Source organism: Macadamia integrifolia, unplaced genomic scaffold (assembly GCF_013358625.1).
Source record: "Macadamia integrifolia cultivar HAES 741 unplaced genomic scaffold, SCU_Mint_v3 scaffold1676, whole genome shotgun sequence".
NCBI lineage: Eukaryota > Viridiplantae > Streptophyta > Magnoliopsida > Proteales > Proteaceae > Macadamia > Macadamia integrifolia.
In genome coordinates, this window is record NW_024868303.1 from 7,460 (window position 1) to 31,642 (window position 24,183).

The 24,183-nt window shown below is 40.1% G+C and overlaps 1 protein-coding gene and 1 long non-coding RNA gene across 2 annotated transcripts; one reads left to right on the plus strand and one right to left on the minus strand.

Moving 5' to 3' along the window:
* The first annotated feature begins 542 nt into the window (after positions 1-542).
* LOC122064518 lies at positions 543-24,094 on the plus strand. Its single transcript, XR_006135736.1, has 2 exons — positions 543-658; positions 23,630-24,094. It is a non-coding gene; the product is annotated as an uncharacterized LOC122064518 (long non-coding RNA).
* On the minus strand, positions 21,384-22,382 carry LOC122064517. Its single transcript, XM_042628225.1, has one exon. It carries the CDS (start codon positions 22,217-22,219, stop codon positions 21,614-21,616), a length of 606 nt encoding a protein of 201 aa, XP_042484159.1. The 5' UTR covers positions 22,220-22,382; the 3' UTR covers positions 21,384-21,613.
* Positions 24,095-24,183: the final 89 nt, after the last annotated feature.

Sequence of the window (24,183 nt, forward strand, 5' to 3'; positions counted from 1 at the left end):
GACTGACAAAACATTTTCTATTTTAGCTGTTAAATTCACACACACACACACGCAATGTGTACAAGGATTTCTGAATTCACACTTCCTCCACCCCCCTCCCAAAAAAAGGCTGACATTCTTCATAATATGGTGTTCTGGATTCCCTCTTCGTAGTCATTGAATTTCGTGCACTGCTTCTTTAGGCATCTTCTACATCTTTCATATTTCACTGGTTAGTTCTTTCAGTCTTGCCAATGCCATTAAGCTTCAACCAACTATATGTAAGATTTTCAATTAAGTGGGCTAGCACACTCTAAGATTTGTTTCCAAAATCGGTTTAGTGGTGTTGACTATAGATGGAGTAAACGGAAAATATCCAATAATGGTAAGTGATCTCTATGGAGATATTGGATTCTATTAGCACACCTTAATGGTATGAAATATATATTACTATATGTGGACCTAAGATATTGTTTCGTTAATGGGGAGGAAACCCTAATTTCTTTGCAAGGTTGGTCCCTACCCTCACCCCTATATATAGTTATCGCTGACCCATTAAGTGAGGCTAATGACCTAAAGCAAAAGGGAAAGAGAGTAGATCAGACCAACATTGATCGTGTTATACAAGGAGCATACGAGAAGACATTAAGGAGTTATAATTCGTCAGCCATGGATTCAGGTATGCCTAAAACCTGACTATGTATTTGTTGTTGCATGCTTATCTAATCTCCATGTGATGTATTGCAAGTATATTTTCTCTCAATGGTATCATAGCGGTTCATGGAGACAATAGGCTACAAGTTTCTATTATTTTATGCATAACATGCATCTTGGCTTTTGGCTTATTTTAAAGCGATACCTTTTGGTTTTAATTTAATTAAAAAAAAATTCAAAACCAACCTGTAACTTGACAGCGGCTGTTTTGGTTTGGAGAAAAAAAGAATATAAAAAAGGTTTAGGGATGATGAACACCTCACTAATCAAGGTTGATGAATTGAAATTTAACATTAAAAAAGTTGCACAGTTTGATTTGGTGGGGAATCAACCATCAAAGACGGATTTGATTGGGAATCGGCCATTCGATTTGGATGTTTTTTGGGTTTCAATAGAATAGGGGTTGTTGAGACTAATTTTTACGGAATCGACCATCGAAATATTGTTCGTCTGACTTTTGGTGGTCATCGACTGTAGCCACCCAAAGGATCAAACCCTAACAGAGCTGTAGGGTTCTATTTTGATCAAATCTGTCCCAAGGTTGAAGATGGACAGAATTGGTATTTATTGCTTTGTCATGGACCTTTAGGTCCTTTAAATTTTTTTTTTTTTTTTAAACAAAATTTTTGGGCCATTTAAAAAAAAAACTATTGGGCTCAGGCAAATTTAAGTTAAGTCTAATATGTGACTAATGGGCTAAGCCCATGGATATTTCTTTTTAATTTGTTTGAGTTAAAAGTAATGGGTTCAAGCCTATAGGTATGATGGATTGACTAATGGGTTTAATCCTAATTAGAATGGATTGAACCAAAACAAATAAAACCGGCGTTGACAAGGAAAGTAAAAAAAAAAAAAAGTTTAACTTAAAAACATGGTGGACTCTTGGGCTGTTTTATTCAAAGATTAAAGAATTCTTGTGGGTGAGTTCTATCAACCAATTCCATATGGGTTTATCTTTGATTTACCGATTACGTGAGGTAGGAGACGATGACCTATTTTCCTGATTTGCAAATAAAGATTTCTTGTCCTTAATAATGTGAAAGCCCTTATAATTCCAGAAAAGAACACTCGACATGGGTCTATTTTCAGCTTAGTCTTTTTCACTGGGTACTTAATCTTAAGATGCTGAATTGTTCAAAATTTACAGAGTTGCCACCTACTTTAATTTGAGTTATTTAGTATTCTTGCATGCCCACAGAGATCCCATTTAAAGGGTTTTAGAACACAGATTTCTGAGAGGGAATCTGGTGTCTGGGGTTCACCCATTTTGATGTCTCCATCAGAAAACTATTTTTTCTGTACAATCTAATGTAGTCTAATATCTACTAGTTTTATGGATTTTTGGATTTGGGTCCTTCACCATGTTTCATGATGATTATTTTTTAGACCATGGCATTTGATTATACCAAATGCCAATACCTTACAGTAATCCGATTTTTGCTAGCAGTTCTGATTTAGAATTGAATGTCCAAAGCATACTATTTTGTTAGCCTAATTTTATGTAACTCAACAATACCAATTAGGTGTTGGTGCCAGAAAAATGGATTGTTCAATGAACAAATCTTGTATGTTGCTTGCCATGTAATTCTACTTCAGATGACAGTTTACTGCACAATGTGTTTTGGATTTACCTTATCATACTTGATTTTAAATTGATTTGAGCTTGGGCATATAAATTGGGGGGAATTAACCACTTCAATTGCAGTTTTAATGAAACCCAAATTGTGAAGTCATATATAAAAAGATAAGACTTAAATTGTTTATGAAAGTGAAGTCTGAAATTATTTGGTTCTGGTTTAATTACTGAAATTATTATTATTATTATTATTATTATTATTATTATTATTATTATTATTATTATTATTATTATTATTATTATTATTATTATTATTATTATTATTATTATTATTATTATTATTATTATTATTATTATTATTATTATTATTATTATTATTATTATTATTATTATTATTATTATTATTATTATTATTATTATTATTATTATTATTATTCTTATTATTATTATTATTATTATTATTATTATTATTATTATTATTATTATTATTATTATTATTATTATTATTATTATTATTATTATTATTATTATTAATTATTATTATTATTATTATTATTATTATTATTATTATTATTAGTATTATTATTATTATTATTATTATTATTATTATTATTATTATTATTATTATTATTATTATTATTATTATTATTATTATTATTATTATTATTATTATTATTATTATTATTTATTATTATTATTATTATTATTATTATTATTTTAAAACCAGATTATGATAGTTTCAATTGGGTTTGTGTTTTGGTTGTTACCATTGCAACATAGTTCTAGAAATCATATATAAGTGGATGTGATGTTAATATGCACCTACATCTTACTATAGTGATAACATAAACTTGTAAAAGTGGCATATATTAACGTTTTATGTGGTTATTATCCTACCTATTTGAAAGTTAAACGGAAACAGTCTGTAGACCGTAGTCATGTGGTTTATTTGCTTCATTTTATAAATGAAATTTGATTGGTTTGTCACCACATATACTTGAGATGTTGTGGACTAATTTTTGCTTTATATGGTTTGACCAATGGGAGGATGTTCATATACATTATTCTAGGTTGCTTTTAATACAAGAAAATAAGACCCAGATTTTGTTTCAACAGTTATAGTGTAATACCCTACTTCTTCAACCCGGTCTGATTACACGGTTGACCCGGTTCAACCATGCAGGATCCAAACCGGAAAGAGTTAAGGCGGGTTCCTTATGGACCATGATGGCAAGGGTGACCTTAAACACAGGCTGGCCAGACAAGTCCGAGCCAGTGCCAGAGGAGACAGGAGTATCCAAGTCGTGTACATGCACATATCATAAGGCCATGTATGGATAAAGCAGGTATGTAGCCGTATCTTATGGTGCATACGTATATTACATCTTATGCCAAGAGTGAGATTCGTGCCGAGATTCGTACTCTGTCAAAATCCCACTTGTTGGCCAAGTTTTGGCCCTCAGGTGGGCGGTCACAGGTGGGCTCATCCGCCCACTTGAGTGACCCACCCATGAGGTTACAAGATGTTTTAAAAGGTATAAATAACTATCTTATGTTTTCCTTTTTTTTCTCATTTATGACACTCGGACGTTTGGTGAGAAGAGTAAAGAGGAGAGAGAAAAGAAGGGAAAGAAGAGGAAAAGAGAAGGAACAAGAAGAAGAGATGGATTTCAGCGGTGCCGAGGCTTAATCTTCCCATTCCAACGTCGGAAGAGTGATCTCCAATACGAGATCTACGTTTAGAGGTGAGCAAAGGCTAGGTTCCTTAAACTTTCACCATACCCAAGTAAAACCCTTGATTTGGGTAGAGTTTCTTGAGGTCTTATAAATCCCCCTTGAGATGATGAATCTAAGGTTTAATAGATGATCTATGTGTTGATTTTGAAGGATTTGAAGAAGTGCTTACAAGGTTGGTAAAAGCATTGGTGATTTGAAGTGATTTTGGGGTTTGAAGGAATTCTTGAGCAAAGAAGGTAAGATGGCTTTACATCCTTAAATCTAACCTAGATCTAGGTGAGAACCATCTTATGAGACCTTGAATGTATGGAGAATGGATTGGGAAGAGCCTTATTTGATTCCCCAAAGGTTGGGGAAGCTTTCAGGTGAAAACGGCATTTTCCCGCTAAGACCGGTGGGCCAAATGGCCTGCCTGAGGGCACCCGCCTAAGAGGGCAAACCCTCGGGGCCAATCGGCGGGCCCAACCGGTGGGCCACCCTACCCGCCGGTCTTAGTAGGACCCTCGGGCCCAACCGAAGGACCGACCTACCCTCCAGTCATGACCGGTGGGTCTGACTGGTGGGTCATGACAGGTGGGCTATCCGACCCACCCGAGAGGCTCCCAACATGATTTTTACGTCCAAACGGACCCAAAATGGACATGCGGCCTTCTTTTAGGATTCTAAACATGATTTTGTCATTGGGTCATGTTAATTTTGATTCCAAAATGGTGAAATGCTAACCCCATTCACTTATGTTAGGTCCACCAATAAGTACGCTTCTCGCACCAGATCTCACCCGTACCGAGCGTGAGTCCTTGTACACTACAGGTAAGTGGGGAGAGGACGTTTGGCCTTATTTTAAGGCTTATTGTGCATCATCCCATTGTATCTAGATTAGCCATGTCATCATGCAAATTATATGTAGCTTAGCCATCCTCACATTATCTTATGCCATGTGTGTTGTGATTATTTTCTAAATGTTAAATGATGATGTGCTTATGAGATGAATGTTGACATCATTGTGCATAATGCATTAATAGAATAGATGTCGTAGTCGGCTTGAAAACGAGAGCATTGGTGGCCCGTGGAATGGGACGCGTAGGCACTATGCAATCATACTATGTCATATAGGAGCATGCGGTGTAGGATTATCACCTTCCCGTGCTACGACCCTTCCTAACGGGGGTTGAGGTGTTGGGTTACCATTTGGGGGGAACCAGTGGTCACGGTTGTCGGTTCACTGTGGCAGTTAGACATACGCCCAACTGGTCATTAGGACAATCGGCAACCCCGATGGTATATTCAAGAGGGCCAATCGTACTGCTTTTAAATTGCTGGAGTCAACACCTTTAATTTTTATCATTTACTTTATGTTGAGAGCCGATGGTCGGCATGTTTTACTTTTTCAAGTACTCACGGTGGGTCTTCTCCTACAGCCCTATGGGCGTATCGAGGGATGGAGTTCATGGCTCGTACCCGGAGTATACGCGCACTGTGGTTGTAGTAGCACTAAACCAAAGACTTAGTAATGTTGATTAGGTGGATGTGATTAAAATGAAGTGCATAGCATATAGTGCATATGGTTGTGATTTGTTGTCTGGACTGTTGTGTGGTCCTTCTTTTCACTTACTGAGCTAGTGAGCTCATCCCACTTGTGCACCTCTTTTAGATGATTTTGCAGGTCATCAACCTGAAGAGCACCGATCGGGCCCCACAGTTGAATTCCCTGAGGAGGATTGGAGGGTCCCTGAGGAATTAGAGCACGACATGGATTGCTCGTGTGAGGGATGTGCTGCGGGGCCGCAGCTCTGATACCGAGCTGAGCTTAACTGTTGATACCGAGCTGAGCTCTTCTTCTGATACCGAGCTGAGCTGCACCCTTTGAGTTTTTGAAGATCCCTTTTGTGTACTTGATATGTAAATTGTATTCTTTTGTGTAAATATCATGCCTGCGGGCTCACATGTACTTAACTATCTATTACAATTTGGGTATCAAGTATAATGGGAATATTTACAGGTAAATTTAAGCCTTCCGCTGAACTGATGAACATTTTCTTAGTTATGTGTATGCTGTGGTTGGATACTGTATCAGATGATCCTGGCCGGTTTGGGTTAAACGGTGTTAACCGGTCATTGGCCCGGTTCTGTGTGAACGGGGTGTGACAACGGTGGTATCAGAGCATGATGTTCTATTCCACTCACAGCATACCATTAGACCCCATAGAATCTATAATAGGAAATGAGATTTGGTTAATGTAAAAACTTTAAAGAGTTAAAAGCCAAAGAAAGAAAGTAATAAAAATGGTTGTATTTAGATATTGCATTCATGGCATGCATGAGAGAAAATGAAAGGTTAATTAGTTGATGTCATAACCCATCGAGTATGAGTTTAACAAAATTTCGGCAGCATAACGGCGCAAAACGAGATTTCTAAAAATTTTTCACACAAACACCTGATAGACAACAGATATATATACATCAATAATTATAATTAACAAAAGACACCACAACTAAACTACACAAGTATTCAAATATACAAATTCACCACAAACCACCATCAAAACACATCACCCCACAAATAAGTCCAGTTACAGAGAAAGTTCAAAGAATGAGAAAAGAAAGAAAAAAAAAATACAATAAGATCAACAAAATGAAACAAGTGAGAAGCTGGTGTGGACGAGCTAAGTCCTCACTGATCATCGTCATTGTCATCGTCCAATACTACTACGTTCACCTCGGGTCTAGAGTTAACATTGAGTCGATGGTCGTAGTAGTCAAACCTCGAGTTCACCAGCTGTACATCCCTCCGAAGTCGGCCAAAATCTGCTAAAATGGCATTGGCCGTTGTATCCAAGTCCTGGCCCAGTCGGAGAAAAGAATTCTCCAAAGTAGCCTCCCTCTTCAGGATGCGTTCCTCCCTAGAAGCACTCTCCTCCAGTCTTCTTAACAGCTGATATTGCCCGTCCTTCAAAGCCCTCATAGTAGACATCATGCCCTCAAAATCATATGCACCACTCTCAGGTGGTGGGGCTCTATGTTGTGGGCCTGCAGCTCTAGTGAAGCCAGGATCAGCACCTCTCGACTCCTAAGGCACCTCCTCAAGGATGTCCTCGTCCACAAAATCCTCCTCCCCACCCTGAGGAACATAGTCCTCATCCTCCTCACTAGACTCCTCCTCCATGGGAACATCCTCCCTAGGGGTAGCCCTCCTATCCCTACCTCTCTGAGCTCCTGCTCTCTGAGGTACATCTATAAGAGTGTGGAGACCCATCCATAAGAGTGTGGATTCCCCCTGTCAAACTTATCTGCTGGAGTCTTCCCCTCCTCACCACTCAGGTCCACCCCAAAGAACTCAAAGATCCTGGTGAGGACCCTGCCATATGGAAATCCTCCATCCTCGGGGCGAGAAGTATGGTGCTCCATCGTCTTGAGGATGACGTAAGGCAAGCACAAGTGCTCGGCACCTCCCTCTAAGGTCGTATAGATGCAGTAAGCTAAGAAGGCCGCCATGAAGCCCACCTGGTTCCGATGACCTCCTCTGGGGAGCAAGTTGAACTGGACCAAGCGGGCAAACACACGAACCTCGGGGTAGAATGATGTCTCGGAATCCAGACGCACACTGCTGCCACAGATGGTCTGGTAGATGTGGTCCAGTGTCTCCAAACTCATGAATGGGCCCATGGGCTTACTCCTGGGAGGATTGTAGAAACGGTGCCCAGCTGAAGAGATACCCAAAATACTAGCCAGGGTGTCCACGGTCAGCTGAATGTCCACCCCCTTCACCATACTAATTATCGCATACTCTCTGTCCTGGTAGGAAACATCCAGGTTACAGTAGAATCTACGAACCAACTGCTTGTAGCACGGGCGGTCTATATGGAGGATAGACTGCCAACCCAATGCGGTGAACCTCTCCTGAAGTTGAACCTTATGGAAGTCGTCAACTACCACATTCTTCTCAATCATTATAGACCTCTTCAGGAAGGCCTGCCAGTTGGTTGCTGCCTCTGAACAGCGGAAGAGTTCCTCATCATAGTCGGAAGGATCAACATGGGCAGGTCCGGGTCACCTTGTGTGAGGGGCTGGAGAACTAGTCCCCGCACTCTTCCGTTTAGAAGCGGTGGTCTTACGCCGAGTGCCAGAGGATGCGGGCTCTTTGCCTTTGCGAGAAGACATCCTGGCAAGAAAAGAGAAAAGAATGATGAGTAAGGAAAAAAAAAGGAGTAACAAAGGGAATAAATAGATGGGTGAACAATAAGAGGAAGCCCCAAAACACAATTCTCGCAAAACAGAAAATGTGACAAGCGAAGAATGATAAGAGTCTATAGATGAAATGCATGGTAAGTGACAAGACAGAAGTTATGGCAAAATAGAAAAGTGACAAGAGGCATATAAAGCATGACAATTAGGGAATGGAAGAACCCCAATTCTCAAGTTGCAAGTCCAATCTAAGAAAAAGTTTAAAAGACTCACAATAGAGCAAAGCTTGAAGCTACAGGTCTAAGGTTGAAATGTAATCGTAGTGCAATCAAGAATATGCAAAAACATATGCTTATATGCTATTGAGGTCCACAAATATGAAAGGATGTAAAAAGAATCAATGAAACCCAACACAAAAAGATGAATTTTCATGGGAAGAAATGGGATTTCAAACATAAGGGACTTTCTATGATCTCTACAGCATGTCAAGTACAAATCAAACATAAGGCATTGCATTTAAGTTATTAATTGGGAGGAAAAGAGCAGAAATTGAAGAAATCCCAAAATTTGAGGAAACTAGGGCATGGTTGGGGTTTTCTCTCAAAAAGTGGGAAGTAAATCCTAAAACTAGAAACAAATCACAGAGAGAACATCACATTCACATGAAATCACTGTTCTGGAAAGGAATTGAGATTGAAGACTACTCATGAGTTCTACCCCCAAAATGCAAGTTCTGAGAAGAAAATGAGGAAGAAACTTACTTGTAAGTAGAGGGGTTGAAATCTTCCCAAACCGCTAGATCGTTGAGTGAGATCGCGAGTGGAAGCGTCACGAAGCTCTCCAAAATCGCTTGAGAGAGAGAGAAAGTGAGAGAGAGAGAAAGATGGGAGGAAACCATAGGAACAGGGGCTTAAAAGCCCTGTTCATTTTTCCCGCTCGGGTAAGATCGACAGGCCGATCGGCAAGCCAACCAGCCAGTCGGTGTCAGCCCGCCGGTTGAAGATTTGGATCGACGGGCCTACCGACGGCCCAACCAGCCCGCCGATTGAGAAAAAACTTGAAAAAAAAAGGATTATTATTATTATTATTATTCTTATAATAATATGTTATGGTCAAGTGGGACCATTGTCATACTTGCTAAAGCACTAGCCCTGTATTTTTGGAATTAAGTTGCGGTTAATTGCAAACTATCATACACTATAATACCCTACGTGTTGGCCTATAATTATATGCAGATATCAATTCTATGGTGTTTAACCAATGTGGTGTATGATATGTTCCAGGTACAGGGATACGATGGTACGTACTAGATCCGGTAGCAATGCACGAGGTACCTCGCGAGGTCCTCGTCTGGTCGGTCGGCCACCGAATCCCAGAAGGTCCCACTCTGTGGGGAAAACCTCACTTCCACAACCTCCAGAGACCTTTGGTCAGGGTGGGGTACAAGAGGACCCACCTATGACTGCACTTCCGGACCCTCCACCGGTTATTACTCCGAGGGATGTTGCTACCATAATCCAGCAGTCACAACAGGATTTCCAGCAACAAATGCTTCAGTAACAGCAAGCATTTATGGCTGCTATATAGCAACAATTGGACCTTTCTCAAACAGGTCAACCTCCCCGGATACTTACTCCACAGGACCCGCCTGTAGGGTCTGGTACGGGGTCACAAGTGGGAGGTACACCTCTAATTCCACCATTCGGCGTTCCTCTATATGTGGTGCCCCCTCCATACCCTTACTATCCAGCTTATGCTCCCAATTACCCACCGACGAATAATACGTCAAAGGTAGTGGAGTCATTCAAGAGAAACTTGCCACCTGTATTCTCTAAGGTGGGGAGTGATCCTCTGGAACCGGACCAATGGATCCAAGAACTAGAGAAAATATTTGAGGTGATTGAATGCACTGATGGACAGAAACTCATTTGTGCAGGATTGCAACTCAAGAAGGAGGCCAACTCTTGGTGGCAAGCCTCTAAGCCCACATTTTTGGCCGCCCATCCGACACCCACCTGGGAACAGTTCAAGGAGTTGTTCTTGGACAATCATTACCCACAAAGCTTCAGAGACCGCAAGGAGACGGAATTTATGGCCTTAACTCAAGGAGGTAAGACTATCCTTGAGTATCAGCAGCAGTTTGATAGCTTGTTCCATTTTGCCCCTAGGCATATGAGGACAGCTGAAGAAAAGGCTGCAAGATTTCTGAAGGGCCTAAAGGCATCCATTGGGTCTGTACTTGAGATCTTAGATTTGACCGACTATGGCCAGATTGTGCAGAAGGCCAAGACCATGGAGGATAAGCAGAAGGGAGAACAATCCCTCACACATGGACTATGGAAGAGAACAAATCCATTTTCGGATATGGGCAACTCCTCCAAGGCATACCTTGGTCGTACAATTCTGGGCCTACATACAGGCAGCCCTATAGGCCATCTGGCTACCCTCCTCGACCAGCTGGTGGTTCAGGCTCTACATCTTTTCGCCCGAACACTAGTGCGGTACCTACAGTTCCGAGGCCGCCTCAACCTCCATCTTCAACAGGTCAAGTGCAGAGGGGCCCCGCCCCAGTTTCAGCATCTCAAATCCATTGCTTTAACTTCCATTCCTATGGGCACTATGCTAAAGACTGTCGGGTCAGACCAGCCTTGCCATCCAATCAGCCCCCTGTATACCGACCTCCCTTAACTCGACGGAATCAACCGCAGGGAAGGATGTACGCCTTATCAGCTGAGGAAGCCGAGGCAAGCACGGAAGTGGTAGCAGGTACATTTTAAATATTTAAGAATTTCCTTATGTTAAATATTGATGACCTGCTGAAATTATATGCACTATTACACTAGGTGTCCTATCTATATCGGGCATACCAGCCTATGTTTTATTCGATTCAGGAGCTACACATTCATTCATATCCAAGAGATTTACTGAAAAACTTGGGATGCCACCCAGGACCCTGGATCATGAGATGATTGTTAGTATGCCTACTGGTAAAGTTACACAGTTGAAGGAGGTGTATGGGCCGTGCCCAGTGGAGATCAGTGGGAAGAAATTGGATGCACAACTCATTAAGTTTAATATGCAGAATTTCGATGTTATACTGGGCATGGATTGGTTGTCACTCATCGAGCTAATGTGATGTGTGCTGAAAAGTTGATTAGTGTGACAGATGATGAAGGAAGAGAATTGGTATACCAAGCAGATAAAATGAAACGGGCAAGAAAGGTCCTCGTCTCTGCCCTTTAAGCGGTAAAATTGTTGGAGAGTGGATGTCAGGGCTACTTAGCATCGGTACTTGATGTTGATGCAAGGATTACACCTCTAGAAGAGGTAAAGGTGGTTAAAGAGTTTCCCGACATCTTTCCAGATGATCTGATGCATTTATCGCTTGATAGAGAGTTGGAGTTTTCCATAGACTTGGTTCCTGGAGAAGCTCCAGTGTCTAAAGCCCCATACCGGATGGCACCCGCCGAAATGAAGGAGTTGCAGATGCAGTTGCAAGAATTGTTGGAGAAGGAGTTTATTCGTCTAAGTGTTTCACCTTGGGGTGCCCCAGTATTGTTTGTCAAGAAGAAGGATGGCAGCTTGCGTATGTGCATTGATTACCGGGAATTAAATAAGCTAACCATCAAGAACCGGTATCCATTGCCACGCATTGATGATTTATTTGACCAACTGCAGGGTGCCAAGGTATTTTCAAAGATAAACCTTCGATTAGGCTATTATCAGCTCAAGATAAAGAGCGGCGACATACCCAAGACAGCATTCAGGACTCGGTATGGGCACTATGAGTTCCTAGTGTTATATTTTGGGTTAACCAATGCACCGGCAACATTCATGGATTTAATGAATCGAGTATTTCACGATGTCCTCGATAAATGGGTAATTATTTTTATTGATGACATTTTGATCTACTCCAAGACAGAAGAGGAGCACACTCAACATATGAGAATGGTGTTACAGAGGTTGAGGGAACAACAATTGTTTGCCAAATACAGCAAATGTGAATTCTGGCTTGAGCAAGTTGGATTCCTGGGGCACGTAGTGTCTAAGGCTGGAATCGAGGTGGATCCTGATAAGGTGAAAGCAGTAGTAGAGTGGAAAAGCCCTAAAAATGTCACTGAAATTAGAAGCTTCTTGGGTTTGCCTGGATACTACCGGCGCTTCATTGAGAAATTTTCCCCGATCTCAGCACCAATGACTAAGTTGACAAAAAAGGGTGTGAAGTTTGACTGGGTAGAGGAATGTGAGACAAGTTTTCAGGAGTTGAAGAAGAGGTTGGTGTCGGCCCCTGTGTTGACCATCCCTGAAGGCACAGGTGGAATGACAGTCTACACTAATGCTTCTAAAGTTGGGTTGGGTTGTGTTCTCATGCAATGTGGAAAGGTGATAGCGTATGCTTCCCGACAACTAAAGGAGTATGAGAAGAACTACCCCACTCATGACTTGGAACTAGCCGCAGTCATTTTTGCCCTTAAGATTTGGCGACATTACTTGTATAAGGAGAAGTGCGAGATATACAGTGATCACAAAAGCCTTAAGTACTTTTTCACCCAGAAGGATTTGAATATGAGGCAGAGGAGATGGCTTGAGCTCATGAAGGATTATGACTGCAACATTCAGTATCATCCTGGCAAGGCTAATGTAGTGATAGATGCATTGAGTCAGAAGGCACAGACTGTGTCCCTCTCATACTTAGCAGTCAGCCCACCACTTGTATAGGAGGCGACACTAATGGATGAAGTTCTCTTATATGAAGGAGCAACCTTAGAGTTTGAACGTCATCTAAAAAACCTTAAATGATTGACTATATCCTTGGTGGCTCTACAGGTGCATCCGACTATTAGGCAAGAGGTAATAATGAAACAACCTTTGGATCCTGAATTACAGTGGATCAGAGTTAAGGTTCAAGATCAAACAATGAACGACCTAGATTTTGTTTTGGTCAGTGATGGGGCATTGATGTTTCGAGGCAGATTGTGTGTACCCAATGATTTGGATATACAAGACAAGATAGTGCGAGAAGAATATAGCTCCGAGTACTCACTTCACCCAGGAAGTACAAAGATGTATAAAGACCTTAAAAAAATTACTGGTGGCCAAGCATGAAAGTCACAATAGCTCTATATGTAGCGACTTGTCTTACATGCCAAAAAGTAAAAGCTGAGAGGCATTGACCTTATGGTACTCTTCAGCCACTCCCAGTACCAGACTGGAAGTGGGATAGGATTACAATGGACTTCGTCACCGGACTACCATGTACACCTAAGGGGATGGACGCAATATGGGTGATCGTTGATCAGCTTACTAAGATTGCTCATTTCATTCCCATCAAGACCAAGTTCTCTATGGCCAAATTAGCACAACTTTATATGGATAACATAGTGCGCTTGCATGGAGTACCAGTGAGCATTGTGTCAGATAGGGACCCAAGGTTCACTTCCAGATTTTGGAAAAGCTTCCAGCATACCTTGGGATCACAATTGAATTTGAGTACTGCTTTCCACCCACAGACTGATGGTCAGTCAAAGCGAACCATACAGATATTGGAAGACATGCTCAAGGCATGTGCAATGGAAATGTGTGGTAGTTGGGAAGAATATGTACCCCTTATGGAGTTTGCCTATAACAATAGTTACCAAGCTACGATTGGGATGGCTCCGTATGAGGCATTATATGGTAGGAAGTGCAGAACTCCTCTGTATTGGGATGAGGTAGGTGAACGTCGAATGTTAGGACCTGAAATGATACAGATGACTTGTGACAAGGTCGATGTTATTCGAGAACAGATTAAAGTAGCTCAGTCTCGTCAAAAGAGTTATGTAGACAACCGCAGGAAAGACATTGAAATTCAGCCAAGAGAAAAGGTATTTCTCAAGATCTCTCCTACTAAAGGGTTGCAAAGGTTTCACAGAAAGGGGAAGTTGAGCCCAAGATACATTGGACCATTTGAGATCTTAGCCCGGGTTGGCTCAGTAGCCTATATGCTTGCTCTGCCACCTTCACTCGGGGATGTTCATAACGTATTTCATGTATCCATGCTGAAGCGATACGTTCATGATCCATCTCATGTATTACCCGTGGAACCAGAATATCTAGAAGTTGATATGACCTATACAGAGCAGCCGGCTAAAATTTTGGACCGAAAGGTGAAAACCCTTCGCAACCGCTCCATTTCCTATGTAAAGGTGCGATGGAAAAATCATTCACTTGAAGAAGCATCTTGGGAGAAAGAGGATGAAATCCAAGCCAAGTACCCTCATCTTTTTTAACAACCAGGTACGTCAATTTCGAGGATGAAATTTTCAGAAAGGGGGGGATAAATGTAATACCCTACTTCTTAAACCTGGTCTGATTACACGGTTGACCCGGTTCAACCATGCAGGACCCGAACCGAAAAGAGTTAAGGCGGGTTCCTTATGGGCCATGATGGCAAGGGTGACCTTAAACACAGGCTGGCCAAACATGTCCGAGCCAGTGCCAGAGGAGACAGGAGTACCCAAGCCGTGTACATGCACATATCATAAGGCCATGTACGGATAAAGCAGGTATGTAGCCGTATCTTATGGCGCATATGTATATTACATCTTATGCCAAGAGTGAGATTCGTGCCGAGAGTCGAACTTTGTCAAAATCCCACCTGTTGGCTAAGTTTTGGCACTCAGGTGGGCGGTCACACATGGGCGCATCCGCCCACCTGAGTGACCCACCCATGAGGTTACAAGATGTTTTAAAAGGTATAAATAGCTATCTTATGTTTTCCTTTTTCTTTTTCTCATTTATGACACTCGGACGTTTGGTGAGAAGAGTAAAGAGGAGAGAGAAAAGAAGGGAAAGAAGAGGAAAAGAGAAGGAAGAGGAAGAAGAGATGGATTTCAGTGGCACCGAGACTTGATCTTCCCATTCCGACGCCGAAAGAGTGATCTCCAATACGAGATCTACGTTTAGAGGTGAGCAAAGGCTAGGTTCCTTAAACTTTCACCATACCCAAGTAAAACCCTTGATTTGGGTAGAGTTTCTTGAGGTCTTATAAATCCCCCTTGAGATGATGAATCTAAGGTTTAATAGATGATCTATGTGTTGATTTTGAAGGATTTGAAGAAGTGCTTACAAGGTTGGCAAAAGCATTGGTGATTTGAAGTGATTTTGGGGTTTGAAGGAATTCTTGAGCAAAGAAGGTAAGATGGCTTTCCATCCCTTAAATCTAACCTAGATCTAGGTTAGAACCATCTTATGAGACCTTGAATGTGTGGAGAATGGGTTGGGAAGAGCCCCATTTGATTCCCCAAAGGTTGGGGAAGGTTTCAGGCGAAAACGGTATTTTCCCCCCAAGATCGATGGGCCAAGACCGGTGGGCCAAATGGCCCGCCTGAGGGCATCCGCCTGAGAGGGTAGACCCTCAGGGCCAACCGACGGGCCCAACTGGTGGGCCGACCGGCGGGCCACCCTGCCCGTCGGTCTTAGTAGGACCCTCGGGCCCAACCGGTGGGCCGACCTGCCCGCCGGTCATGACCAGTGGGTCTGACTGGTGGGTCATGACAGGTGGGCTGTCCGACCCACCCGAGAGGCTCCCAACGTGATTTTTACGTTTGAACGGACCCAAAACGGATATACGACCTTCTTTTAGGATTCTAAACATGATTTTGTCATTGGTTCGTGTTAATTTTGATCCCAAAATGGTGAAATGCTAACCCCATTCACTTATGTTAGGTTCACCAACACGTACGCTTCTCGCACCAGATCTCACCCGTACCGAGCATGAGTCCTTGTACACTATAGGTAAGTGGGGAGAGGCGTTTGGCCTTATTTTAAGGCTTGTTGTGTATCATCCCATTGTATCTAGATTAGCCATGTCATCATGCAAATTATATGTAGCTTAGCCATCCTCACATTATCTTATGCCATGTGTGTTGTGATTATTTTCTAAATGTTAAATGATGATGTGCTTATGAGATGAATGTTGACATCATTATGCATAATGCATTAATAGACTAGATGCCGTAGTCGGCTTGGAAACGAGTGCATTGGTGGCCTGTGGAATGGGACGCGAAGGCACTATGCAATCGTACTATGTCATATAGGAGCATGCGGTGTAGGATTATCACCTTCCCGTGCTACGACCCTTCCCAACGGGGGTTAATGTGTTGGGTTACCATTTGGGGGGAAGCAGTGGTCGTGGTTGTCGGGTCACTGTGGTGGTTAGACATACACCCAGCTGGTCATTAGGACAGTCGGCAACCCCGGTGATATATTCAAGAGGGCCAATCGTACTGCTTTTAAATTACTGGAGTCAACACCTTTAATTTCTGTCATTTACTTTATGTTGAGAGCCGGTGGTCGGCATGTTTTACTTTTTCAAGTACTCACGGTGGGCCTTCTCCGACAGCCCTATGGGCGTATCGTGGGATGGAGTTCACGGCTCGTACTCGGAGTATACGCGCAGTGTGGTTGTGGTAGCACTAAACCAAAGACTTAGTAATGTTGATTAGGTGGAAGTGATTAAAATGAAGTGCATAGCATATAGTGCATATGGTTGTGATTTGTTGTGTGGACTGCTATGTGGTCCTTCTTTTCACTTACTGAGCTAGTGAGCTCATCCCACGTGTACACCTCTTTTAGATGATTTTGCTGGTCATCAACCTGAAGAGCACCGGTCGGGCCCCATAGTTGAATTCCCTGAGGAGGATTGGTGGGTCCCTGAGGAATTAGGGCACGGCACGGATTGCTCATGCGAGGGATGTGTTGCGGGACCGCAGCTCTGATGCCGAGCTGAGCTTAACTGTTGATACCGAGCTGAGCTCTTCTTCTGATACCGAGCTGAGCCCTACCTTTTGATACCGAGCTGAGCTTTACCTTTGATGCCGAGCTGAGCTGCACCCTTTGAGTTTTTTAAGATCCCTTTTGTGTACTTGATATGTAAATTGTATTCTTTTGTGTAAATATCATGTCTGCGGGCTCACATGTACTTAACTATGTATTACAATTTGGGTATCAAGTATATGGGAATATTTACAGGTAAATTTAAGCCTTCCACTGAACTGATGAACACTTTCTTAGTTGTGTGTATGTTGTGGTTGGATACTGTATCAGATGATCCTGGCAGGTTTGGTTAACCGGTGTTAACCCGGTCAGTGGTCCGGTTCTTTGTGAACGGGGTGTGACATATAGTATTTGTCTTTGTTCTATAAGGCCTTTGAAGTTATATTTTTGTTTATGCATGTTTCTGCATTAGTTTATTATTACCATGATATTGAAAAGTCATTTATGAATGACATGAGTGGAAAATTAATGGTATTTTATGTTTGCATGTCATATTTGGAGCACATTATGATGAATAAATATGTTGGAATTAAACTGGGTGTAACCTTTCGCACATGATTAGTTGCATAATGCATTTCTAGGGAATCATAAAGGGTGAGGTGGATTCCACCAAAGTGCCATTACTTATTTTTTCATAGTTTTTCCTAGGGCAGCATAGTAGGTGACATTTGCCTAAAGATGATGTCACCAAAGTTAAAGAAAATAATAACCTAAAGTTTTCGAAGCCCAGTGGTGAAGGGACCTCAAGTTATTGTTCTATTCACAGCAAATGTGGATTTACAAGAGGACTAGTGCATTCTTAGCCTAAAGGATAAGGATACAGTTTCAGTTATAACTCTTGAATGATATAGTCATTACAGTGAATACACATGAATCGCACTAAGTTAAACTTTGTTATTGGTGTGGTCTATTTATGGGCTTTAATGAAAATCCTTTATGGGTAGAGTTGATATTTTAAGGATTAATATTAATGTTGAGGCCTATATTCACATTTGAAATGTTATGATACGAGATCATCTTACGTTACTTGTAAATGTTGGTGGTTTATTAAATATTTTTATCATAGTTTCAATGAAATCCAGTTTTGAAGTCTAATAATTGGATATACCATAAATAGTATATGCAAGTGGAATCAGAAATTGTTTGATTTTGATTTATTAAAATGACTTCTGAAACCTGTTTATACTGTCGACTTTTTTGGCCCTATTTGTTCAAGCCAACGGTTAGATCTAGTTCTAATATGAACTAATGTTAACTCTTATAACTAGTACTTTTATTGGGTTATCTAGTCTCCCCTCTCTTATATTAGTGGAAGAACAAAATATTATCATACTGAAAGTGATAGATGCATTGTATATATTTTATTATGTGCACTATACTATTCATTTTCATAAATTTTAAGCTAACTTGGGCTATTTCGATGTTGTCTTCTTCGATGCTATATTTATCGTCCGTGACATCAACTTTCATCATGAGACACATAATTATGAGTTTTGGCACTCCATTATAATTGAAAATATCACAAGTGCATTGTTTAAGTAATGCTTCTTTGAATTTATATGCCCTATATGAACTTGTGATAATGTGCAATTTTATTAAAAATTCATCGAAATAAAATAGATATATCATACTGGAATGATTTAAATGAGCCCATTGAAGTTTTAGTCACTTATTGATATAAAGCCTATGAAGTCATTTACACTTAATATGGATTTAAGCCCATATTACTTTTATTTGTTAATGATTTATTGTTATTTTAATCTAGTGAATTATTTAGTTCATGTGCCCCATCAACTAATGAACTATTAACATACAGAAATTAAGAGGCTTTACTGTGATTGGCTTAAGTTTATGGGCTAATGTTTGTATTAGATATTAAAGTCATTTTAGCTGAAAGTTCATACTTATATACAACTTCGTATATCTAGTGAATTATGGATAAAGTAACATATTTCATATGTTTTTTGTTATTATGAATAAATGTTATGAACTTTCATATGTAGCATATTGTCATTATAGAAAATGTCATATTTTGATTTTTTATTTATTTATAGTAATGGTTGAAAATACAAAACTGTCATACTAAGAATGTACTCACTTTGATAACTGCTAAGTTATGGTGTTACTATATAGACTATTAGGGTTTACAATGGGTTGCTTTTGTGGGCTTATGTTGAATATTTTATTAATTAAATACTAAAATAGCTCATTTTGTTGTTTACACCCAAAATTTAAACTCACGAGCATTTGGTAGCAATCCAAGTCTATAGGTTTTCACAATTATAGTGATTACGCTTCCACTTAGTGGGCTAGTTACTGAGATTGTGAAATTACTGTTGACTATTTGGGATGGGTTACAGTCAAGGAGACCATATGACGAATGGTGTGCTCTTGCCACCATAGGTGAGTCTTCATTTAGTAGGTTTCGCTTGATAGTATGAGGGTGACGTTTTGGACTTCATAGCTTTGGAGGTTCTTGTCTTGTCACCACAGGTGACGGAATCTTCAGAGTGGTGTTGTTTCGAATGTCTCGCTTTGCATGTGAAAGATTTCACTATGTGTTGGGCGATCTTGCCACCACAGGTGTGACCCTGAAGATGTCGGATCTTTCCCCAGTTTCTGTTTTCCTACAATTATTGAAAACAATACTGGGATAAATCTGATTAATAACCCAATTAGACAAATTTAATTATATTGTTGGGATGTTAATATGCCTTTTATTCTTACATATTGTATATTTTGATAAATATGTATGATTATATTTGCTAGCTTTGACTTTCCAGCTATTTTCTATTAAAACTTTAAATTGTTCCAATTTTAGGAAATAGAATTGATCCTTTAATATTTCTCTGACTATTATGATAATGGATATTAATCTTAAATTGATGTACTTCCTAAGCCAGTGGTTGCTAATTTTGTTCAAACTAAGGGTTTTTATGAAAAAGTGGGAGAAATCAAATAGGTTTATCTAAAGATCAGTGGAAATAAGCTCATGAATCATAAATTTCTGTAGAACTACATTACTACGGATAAAATAATTATTTGTCAAACAGTTAAGAGCTTGATTCCAAAGTTTTCAAGAGCATATCACTAATATGAGATTTTTTAGTTCTTTTTATGCATTTTATTAGTGGAAGTTTTGCTCAATATGTTCAGTTGCATTTGAGTTTCAGTTTTATTTTATATATATGATGCATTATTATTATTCTCAAGAATATATATACATTTTTATTATGGCCATTTGTTTATATGTGTACACTTATTTATTTGCCTCCTATAAAAAATTGAGGCTATATGTGGTGTATTTACTTCATTCGGTATCTGAGTTTCCAGTCAATACAAACACATCCAGTCGCTAGTAAAGCCTCGATTGATTGAGGCTTAGCACTAGTGTATTAGAACATTCAGACCCAGTCCCAATGAGCTTCTTTGATTGAAGTTTGAACATTTAAGAGACACTTGTAGTTAATGAGAGCTTTGGTATTTGTTTCATAGGGTTCATTTGATTTTCGAGTCTAGACCAATTTGAAAATAAACATGATGATCACTATTGCATGTTATTTTCATACGGTCATACCACACTTTCATACTGTTTAGCCCAAGTTTATAAAGTTATGAGCACTTTGATTTGTTTAGTTTCATGACACTTTAGATATGATAATCAATACAATTGGATGTTTATAATTCTCATTCGGACCAAAGAAACCAAAACAATAATAATTTATACAGTCGAAATCTGAATTTCAATTCGTATTCAATCAAAGGGTATTCGAATTCAAATCTAAATAATTCAGAAAATAATTATCCGATCTAATTAGATAATCTTCCTTCTTATATGTAATCTTTTGAATCTATTGACCTGTTGTCGTGGTCTGACAGCCCTCGTGACGAGACGTTTGACCAGCCTCTTTTCGCTAGGTTTTAGAACGTCCACCTATCTTTCCGGGTTTCAAAAACTAGGAATCGGACCTGCGAATCGGCCAATTCAGACCGGAATCAACTGACACCGATCACAAATTGTACCTTTCCTAACCGCTACTGCCAAAATCGGTATCGGATAAGCCATTAACCAAATTACCGACAGAGAAAATTTCCTTCCTTTGACCAAGAGAGAGCACAGACAGAGTACCAAACCAAACCCTTGTTCCTTCCCCCAAGTATCGCACTAAGACGCAAGGCCCAAATTCCAAATTGAATCTCTTATTTTTAATTTGCTTGGAAAACAGAAGCGATCATGAGAAAATGACTAACAAATTCTTTCGGCGGAACCACTTTACAGATCTTCTTTTTTTTTTTGGGGGGGGGGGGGGTGTTTGTGGGGTGGGGTGTAAAACCATACAGATCAATAACAATTTTTTATCTGAAAACAAAAAGGATGTAAAGCTAAACAACCCTTTCAATGACACTATCCAATAAATAACTAATCTACTTCTTCTGCAACCAATGCAAACAACCTATTTGATTTCCTCTTCATCGTTTCATTTTCTCTTCCAAAACGATCCTCCCGTTGAAAAAATATGGGAAGACCTCAAGGCGTAGCAACCGATAGTTACAAGTGCTACCGATCACACCACAACACTGTAGAGCTTCATCAAAATAGTACCAAGATCACAACAGATCTAGCGGCAGTATCCGCTGTAGATCCGTCGCGGCATCATCATTCTTGCTCCGCAGATCCTTCTTGGTGAAAAATCGAGGTAAAGGAAGGGAACTTGGAGGAGGAGAAGTAAAGAAAGCTGACCCAGCGAAAACACAATCAACCGACTTGACATCTGCCAAACCGATCTGATTCGGTACCGTGTCCGGCTCCGGACCTAACCGATCAATTGAACACAAATCATAAACTTCATCGATCTTTGCCTCTTCCGCGACCACATCAGGTACTCGATCCACCTCCGACAGCTTCAACACCTCACCACGCTTCAATATCGTAACTTGCCCCATTATCAGGTTTTTGGCAGGCAATCTTGCGACGGACGTCTCGCAGCGACTTCGCCTGCTCTCTTTGCCTTTGGATCCCACCGAAGTTCGCTTTTTTTGGGCGGATCTAGTGGAGCTAGGGTTAGGGTTAGGGTTAGGCTTAGGCTTAGGCTTAGGCTTTGGGTGAAGATTAGGGTTAGGGTTTCGGCAAGGTTTGAAGGAAGGAGATGAGAGGGTTTCTGTTGAAAACCGATCCCTCAAACAATCTTGTGAGCGGAGAACCGAAGTAGCCATAGAAGATAACCGATCGTATCTCGGAACTTGGAACTCAAAACGACTTTTTTATCTGAGAGGAGGAGGGGTAGACGTTCACGAGATATCTTACTGACTTTATGAGAACCATAGACTAAGGGCCAGGCGGTAGTGGCGTTATAAAGGGCAGTAAAGCGGTTGAGGTATTTCACAAAAAAAAAAAAAAACAAAGGCGGTTGAGGTGCGCAGTGCAATATAAGTCGAAGTCCGGATAACTTATGACGCTGGGCCATAAGGCACCAATAGCCCTTATCATCAACGACCCTATGGGTTACCCCAAAAAAAAAAATCAACGAGCCTATTCATTTTTTGTTTTTTGGGTAACAAACGACCCTATTCATTATTACCATAAAAACAAAACGCGCCTATTTTTAATTTTTGTTTTGGACATTTCCTATCAAGGGCCCATGGGCCAAAACTGCTAGCTAGTTGGTAATGGCCATGGGTCCTTCATAGGAAATCCCCCCGCCTCAAAAAAATAAAAATAAAAAATTGACCATACTAATTTTTATAAATACATGTATTTATGTTTTGTGACTAATTTTTCTTTTGATTATTTTATCCTTCTTATTTTTAAATACCTTCTCCCATTCGATTTTTGTTTTTGTTTTATCAAATTATTTTGTTCATTTCTGTCTTTTAATTTAGTTTTTTTATACTTTTTTTTTTGGATGAAATTACAGTATTTCTCCTGGAGAATCTGACAATAACACTACATCCCCATAGGAAAAAGTATTGCTACCGTCCCATATTTGTAACAAACAGTGTTAACTGACAACAACTTGAAACGTGAAAATACGAAAATGACCTTACCTTTGTCTTCCTTATAAGCCACATCTTACAAAACCGTTAGGGTGGATTAATAGAGTCAACCTCACTCGATCAACGACCAGTGTAATGGTTGTGGACTAACCAGAGACGGCAACCTCGTGCAGCGACTGTGGCCTAACCAACGACGATGACCTCGTGCAGCGACGGTGATTCTTTTACTTCTATTGGAGTTCTCTGAACACCATTCTCTTCCAAAATCTGTTTTTCTCTCTTTTTTTCCTTTTCAAAGGAGGGTCTGTTTCTGATATGAAGACCTTCAAATGTCTTCTCTATCTGAAGAACTCATGCTCCATTTTCTGATTTTACGGGTTTGATATGTAAGGTATTTTTCTCTAAGTTCACTAGGGTTTGAAAGTGGGATATTATCAGAGTAAAATCCAAGTTAAATCCACTCATTTTGATTTTACAAATCTTCGATTTTCTTCCCTTTTCACTGTCCAGGTGTGACATGTGAAGAATTTTCCAATTATTATGGTATATTGTCGAGGTAAAATTTTTGGTTTGAAGCTAAAAGAATTATTGTAAATAACAACCATTCTTTTTATCATTTTTGCTTTGCAGATAGACAATATCAACCTCTAGTGTTAATGAGAGCAACCAAAGCTCATTAAAGTATTTGAACCGTGTTTGCAAATGTCGAAAAAGGGCATTAGTGAGAATTTCAGAGTCTTCCCGAAATAAGAACATGTTATACTATTGCTGCGAAGATTCGCCAAATGGATGTCGGTTCTTCTCCTGGTGTGACCCCATTGATGTACCAAATCGACAAAATCTGGTAGGAGATACTCCACAAACAATTGGAGATGAAAGAATGCAGGACAATCAACTAAAGGAAGAGATTCGAACATTGAAGAAAAGAATGAAGATGGTGGAGGAGTCTTTTAGGACACTAACTATTGTGATAATTGTTATGTCAATGTTCTTTCTTGTGATGAGTATTAAGAAATGATAAAGATTGTTAGCTAGTGGGAACATGTAATAGGGCTTATATGAGTTTCAATGAAATGACTTATTTTGGTGTTATTATGAGATGAAGTCTTTTTTTTTTTTCACCACCATCTATTCCCTTGTGACGTACACACACAACCTAGATGAGAATTCAGTTTGAAACACTA

Bases quoted from the DNA above. Each gene is read 5' to 3' on its own strand.
- LOC122064517 (XM_042628225.1), bottom strand. From the start codon at position 22,219: ATGGCTACTTCGGTTCTCCGCTCACAAGATTGTTTGAGGGATCGGTTT.